At 38.9% G+C, this 5437-nt stretch overlaps 1 protein-coding gene across 2 annotated transcripts in view; it reads left to right on the forward strand.

Annotated features, from left to right (window-relative positions):
* Positions 1-1403: 1403 nt before the first annotated feature.
* Positions 1404-5437, forward strand: part of gng4 (guanine nucleotide binding protein (G protein), gamma 4) — a 21529-nt gene continuing 17495 nt past the window's right edge. Inside the window, exons 1-2 of one of the 2 annotated variants that reach the window (XM_015379572.1) lie at positions 1404-1854; positions 4314-4419. In XM_015379572.1, coding sequence (XP_015235058.1) covers positions 4321-4419 — 99 coding nt within the window. In that variant the 5' untranslated portion in view covers positions 1404-1854; positions 4314-4320. The remainder of the gene's footprint in view (positions 1855-4313; positions 4420-5437) is intronic. The other variant, XM_015379573.1, reaches the window with a different exon arrangement.

The raw sequence follows: 5437 nt of genomic DNA on the forward strand, positions 1-5437 counted from the left end.
TCAGAAAATGGGACTTAAAGGTATAATGGAGGATTTTTACAATTTTTTAAAGACCCACCCTCTCCACTTAAAAAAAAAAAAAAAAATGCACATGCACAACCATGTATCCTATCCCGAAAGGGAACGCCTATTAAATGCGTGTGAGAGCGTGCACGAGGAGAAATGGGCTTGTGCACTCTCTATTTAAAAGTTGCTGTTTGCATCGATCATACAAGCTTACTTTCCCAAATAAAATTTGCACCTTTTCCACCATGTCGGACTCACCACCGGTAGGTAAAAATGGGGACGTGCAGATAGGATGGCCTTCTGTAAACGTATCACCAGAATGATTGACAGTTAGGAGGACCACTTAATTTGATGATCCACTCGGAAAAAGAACATCCTCCACTATAGCTTTAAATAGCTTTTAGTGAAGCACGGTTTTTATAGCAGATGACTGGTCTGAGCATTTCAAAAGCATTAGATGTAAATCAATATTGAAACAGAACATATCCAGTGAGTGGATGTGGATTAAACATGTGGACCCTTGAGGCAGCAGTCAGCCACTCCAGATTCTCACTTTGAGGTTATTATTAACAAAGATCCAATAGGAAAAAAACAAATGTTTACAATATTTTTGCTCCAGTGAGCCTCGATAGTGGCTTCAACATTCCGAATGTCAGAATTTGGTGTAGATAACATGAAAGAATCCATCCCAACTGATGCCTGGAGTTAAAGTATGGTGGAGGATCAGTGATGCTGTGGGCCCTGGGAACCTTGAAAACTGACTGGAATGTGCACTGCAAAAAAAAAAAAAAAAAAAAAAGAATCTTAAAACAGATGCATTTTTTCTTGAATTGAGCAGGTAAACGAGACCTTTTGCCAGTGGAATAAGACAATTTACATTTAAAATAAGAAAAAAAGCAGCTGCTATGTCCTATTTCAAGCGCAAAATATCTAATTATTTTATTTTAAGGAAATAAATACTAATTCCGTTGGCAAATTATCTTATTTACCTATTCAAATTGATGGAAAAGGCACTTATTTTAAGGTATTTTCACTAGTTTTTAGATCATTTTTGCAGTGTGGTTTCTAAATAATAGGGAAAGATCAAAAACAATCAGCAAAATCATCACATAGTGGCTCATCAGACACAAAATCCTTCCTCTTTGTGGCCATCAAATCCTTTAGAGGAAAGAATAAAACTGAATAATTAATATTTCTGCTATCTAAATGTTAATTTAGGGCTTGTTACGCATCTCTGAGCAAATGCATGATTAAAACTCTATTTATTAATCCATGTGTTGGAAAGAAGCTCTCATTAAAACTGGGTGAGGCCCATCAAGTGCTGCGGGGAGGACCCGGTGATGTCAAAGCTGATGTAGAAATGAAACGGGGAAGCCTGCAGATCTCTGACGCCTTCTCAAGCTGTAAATCAGGGAGGGGGGGGAAGAAAAAACCAAACCCGTCAGCTTCTAATTGGAGAAAACAGGCGGTGCGTTTAGGGCCGGTTTGTCCACTGGAAACGCATCGTTAGCGCTGCGTCTCCTGGTCCACGGCTCACTGTGCAATCACGCATCTCTCCGTCCGTCACACCGAGGTTTCCCCCCTCTGCTGCATGCGTGACATCTCTCCAGGTCCGGCCGTGCCGCGCGCAGACACCTGACCGCCCGCATCGCGCGTCGGAGCCCCGCTGAGGCGACACTACAGCAGGACGCACGGATTTTCCTCTTTCACATCTCAGGCGAGGTTGGGATTTCCTCTTGTCCTTTCATTTTTTTTTCCATTCTCACACATCCTCCTCTCTCTGTGTCTTGGGTGGAGTCAACCAGGAATTTTCCAAATCGGGGAAAAAAAGCATCGGCGCGTCTTTAGGTAGGAAGCCTGCATAAATGTGAATTTCTGAATCTTTCTGAATCTGATTCGTGGCGTGGGATTTTCAGGTGTAAGCAGGGCCGCAGCTCTGTTTTCTCCTCTTATAAATAAGGAGAGGTCCTAATTTGACAGATCTGGATCTACAGTCACCATCAGGTTGTCTTGATTTAACGACACTGCTCCATCTGAGGCTGAAATCCTGCAGGATGAAGCCTCAGGATCGAAGACAAACCTGCAGGCCTGGTAGCTTCCTGTTAGGGTGTGTGGTTACAAACTACAAATTGGCTGCAAATAATAATAAAATATACTGCATATTAGATATGAAATTCCCCATCTCCCTCTGCAAAAACATCTGATTGATCATCTCTGAATTATATTTGATTGGATTCGATGGGAATGAACAGAGAGAGGGAGATAATGCATCAGGCTGCACCCCACAGCAGTGAGACACTTCATGCACATTCTTATGAAACACATCTATGGTCAGCTGCCTCCTCCTCTCCCTGCTGTTGCTGCCAAACTGGGCCAATTCAGTACTGAGGAGGGGTCACCACTTCCAAAAGTATTCAAACCCTTACATTTTTTAAACCATTTTTATGCTTTCAAAACATGCATCATTGGAAAGAAAATGTGTGTTTTTACAAGTTCTAATAATAATCATATAAAGGTGTTGCATGCATGTTTATGCTACTGCATCTGCCTGCTTTGCATAACTAAAAAACCAACGTTTCTTTCTATTGCTATATAAAATATATCAGTCAAAATATCAGTTTCAAATATATATATTTGGTTTCAATTAAACTCGGGTCTAGATTTTGACTGCCCCTTTTTAACACAACCATGAGCTTTGCTTCATAGCTCTACTTTGTGTAGATTTGTTGTCCTGCTGGAAGGTGAACCGCCACCCACCTCAGATCTCCAGCTTCTGCATGGAGCTCCATCCATCTTCACATCAACTCCAACCAGATTCACTTTACCTGATGAGGATAATCAACTCACCGCATAATGCCACAGCCAACATGTTTCACTGTGGGGATGGTGTGTGCAGGCACATATGCAGATTGTTTGCCATGCATACTGTTTTGCACGTACAACAAAACTTGTAATTTAGTCTGAACTGACCAAAGCACCTTTTTTTTCACATTTTTTTCCATGTTCACAACAGGACTTCTCTTTCTTTAAACAATGCCTTTGTGCAATAACTATATATATATATATACACCTATTTATATAAATACCCATTTAATACCCTGTGCAATAATACTGTGAAAGAAGAGACTTCAGCTGTTATACACATTACATTTCAGTGTTAATGTAACACTTTAAGAGTTAAATTTAATACCAATCTGAGTGCATTTGGTTAAATTATCTCTCTGCATAGTGTATATCTTATCTTACTCCAGTTGTTGTTGTAATAACTCTAAAAGAGTCAATGCACTTTGACACTACAGTACATATTTAACACTGTGGAATTTACTGAGTATATATATGTGGACGCACTGTATATACTGTATACACCCCATGCACGTTTTCCTCCTTTTGGCACCTTTTTTTTTTTTAGAATTGAGCCAATGTGAAAAGTGAATTTCTCCACTCTGAGATCAATAAAGTCTATCTTATCTCATCTTATCTTTCTTTTTGTTGCTCTTTCATGAAGCTCACACTCATAGAGTCTGACTAATATGAGGTCTGTATGTTGAAGCTCCTCAGGCGTTAGCATAGGTATCTCTGCAGCTTATCTGCTCAATGCTCTCCTTAGGGAGTACAGCCATGTTTTTTGCAGCCGTGCTGTTTATTTATTTTTTGTCGCTATGGATGAACAATGTTCTAGAAGAGGTTTAATGTTTGGGGTATTGTTCTATAACTGAAGCCAGCTTTACACTTCCCCTGAGCTTCACCTCTTACCTGTCTGCTGTGTCCCTTGGTGTCCATGATGCTGCTTGTTCACTAATGAACTGTATTTATTAATAGTGACTTCAGAAAACATTTCTCTTGGAGAATGGGAATAAACGTGGCTAAAAAAAGGAGGATGCCACATTTTTAGGGTGTGGTATTCACAATTTTTACTTCTGAAAAATGTTGAAACCAGGAATCCTTTCCATATCAGAAATATGCCATTGGTGGACAAACAGTTCAGGTGCACTGAGGCACGTTTTTAAGATGAAGTTGAGCAAACTGTGGATATTTTCCCTCCAGTTTGAAAGAGGTTTGTGAACATTGTAAACTGAATTTTTTTTTTTTTTTTTTTTTTTTTTTTTGGTAATTCACAATTAAACAAAGGATTATATTTTCCCCAATAGTTCGAAAAAAGATGTCATCCAAAAATACATTTCCACCCCCCAAAGAAATCATTTGTTCCTCTCTACACAAACTAGTTGATAAATACTTACTGCTGGAAATGTGGGAAAGTTTTCCCCAGTATTTTGCTCACCTCTTTTCTACCTCCATGTTTGTCTCAGGCACACCATGAAGGATTCCATCGCTAACAACAGCACAGCCAGCATCTCCCAAGCCAGGAAAGCAGTGGAGCAGCTGAAGATGGAGGCCTGCATGGACAGGATAAAGGTACAAAGATTATGTTTCTCTTCTTAGTTCAACTAGATGCTTCAGATGCATGAAAATCCTGAAAGACGCTGACAATAAAAAAAAAAAAACTAACAAAAAAAATAAAAGAAATAACAATTAAGTCAAGTAAAATTAGGTTGTGGTTGTTCATGTAGCGCCAATTCACAACAAGTTGCACATCAAGGCTCATTATAAGACAAATGGGTCCATTTCATGTCAAGTTATTTATTTAAAGCTTAATCTTTCTATATTCTGTTCATATCGTTAAATTGCATTCATAACGGAGTACAGGTGATAAATCATATTGTGCCAATTTATTAAAGGTTATCCAGGAAAAACATGTTTTCACCGTAATTGATTTTGCAGAAATCTCACATCCTAAGCAAGCAAGAGGCAGAAGTCAAGAGGGATAAAATAAAACTCCACTGGAGTGTAGCCCACTATGAGCCGCCATTAGCAATAACAAATGGGCGAGTACTGCTCATAATTAAAAAAAGACACACACAAGTTCAGTTACTTTAACAGGAAAAGGATAAACATTCAATCAATGAAGTCAAATATCTTGGTCATGTGTTGACAGACTGTCTGTCTGATGATGAGGACATTTACCATCAGGTCCGTATCATATACGCTCAGGCAAATATCCTTGTCCGGAAGTTTTGATTCTGTTCTGACGAAGTGAAACTGAACATGTTCAGATCATATTGCACATCACTGTATACGGCACATTTGTGGTGCAACTTTAAAAAAGCCAGTCTTCATAAGTTGAAGGTGGCTTATAATGATGCACTAAGACTTTTGTTAAATAAGCCCAGATGGACGAGTGCCAGTGAATTGTTTGTATCTGTTAGTGTCAGGACTTTTATGGCTGTTTTGAGAAAGCTTATGTATAAATTTATTTGTCGTCTAAATGAGTCTGATAATAGAATTATTTTACTGATGTCAAATATAGTGCAGTTAAATATTCATCTGTTCTTTGGAGACATTGGTATAATTGCCTCCTGAAGGGGTAGGCACC

This window comes from Cyprinodon variegatus, unplaced genomic scaffold (genome assembly GCF_000732505.1).
Source record: "Cyprinodon variegatus isolate N-32 unplaced genomic scaffold, C_variegatus-1.0 Scaffold195, whole genome shotgun sequence".
NCBI lineage: Eukaryota > Metazoa > Chordata > Actinopteri > Cyprinodontiformes > Cyprinodontidae > Cyprinodon > Cyprinodon variegatus.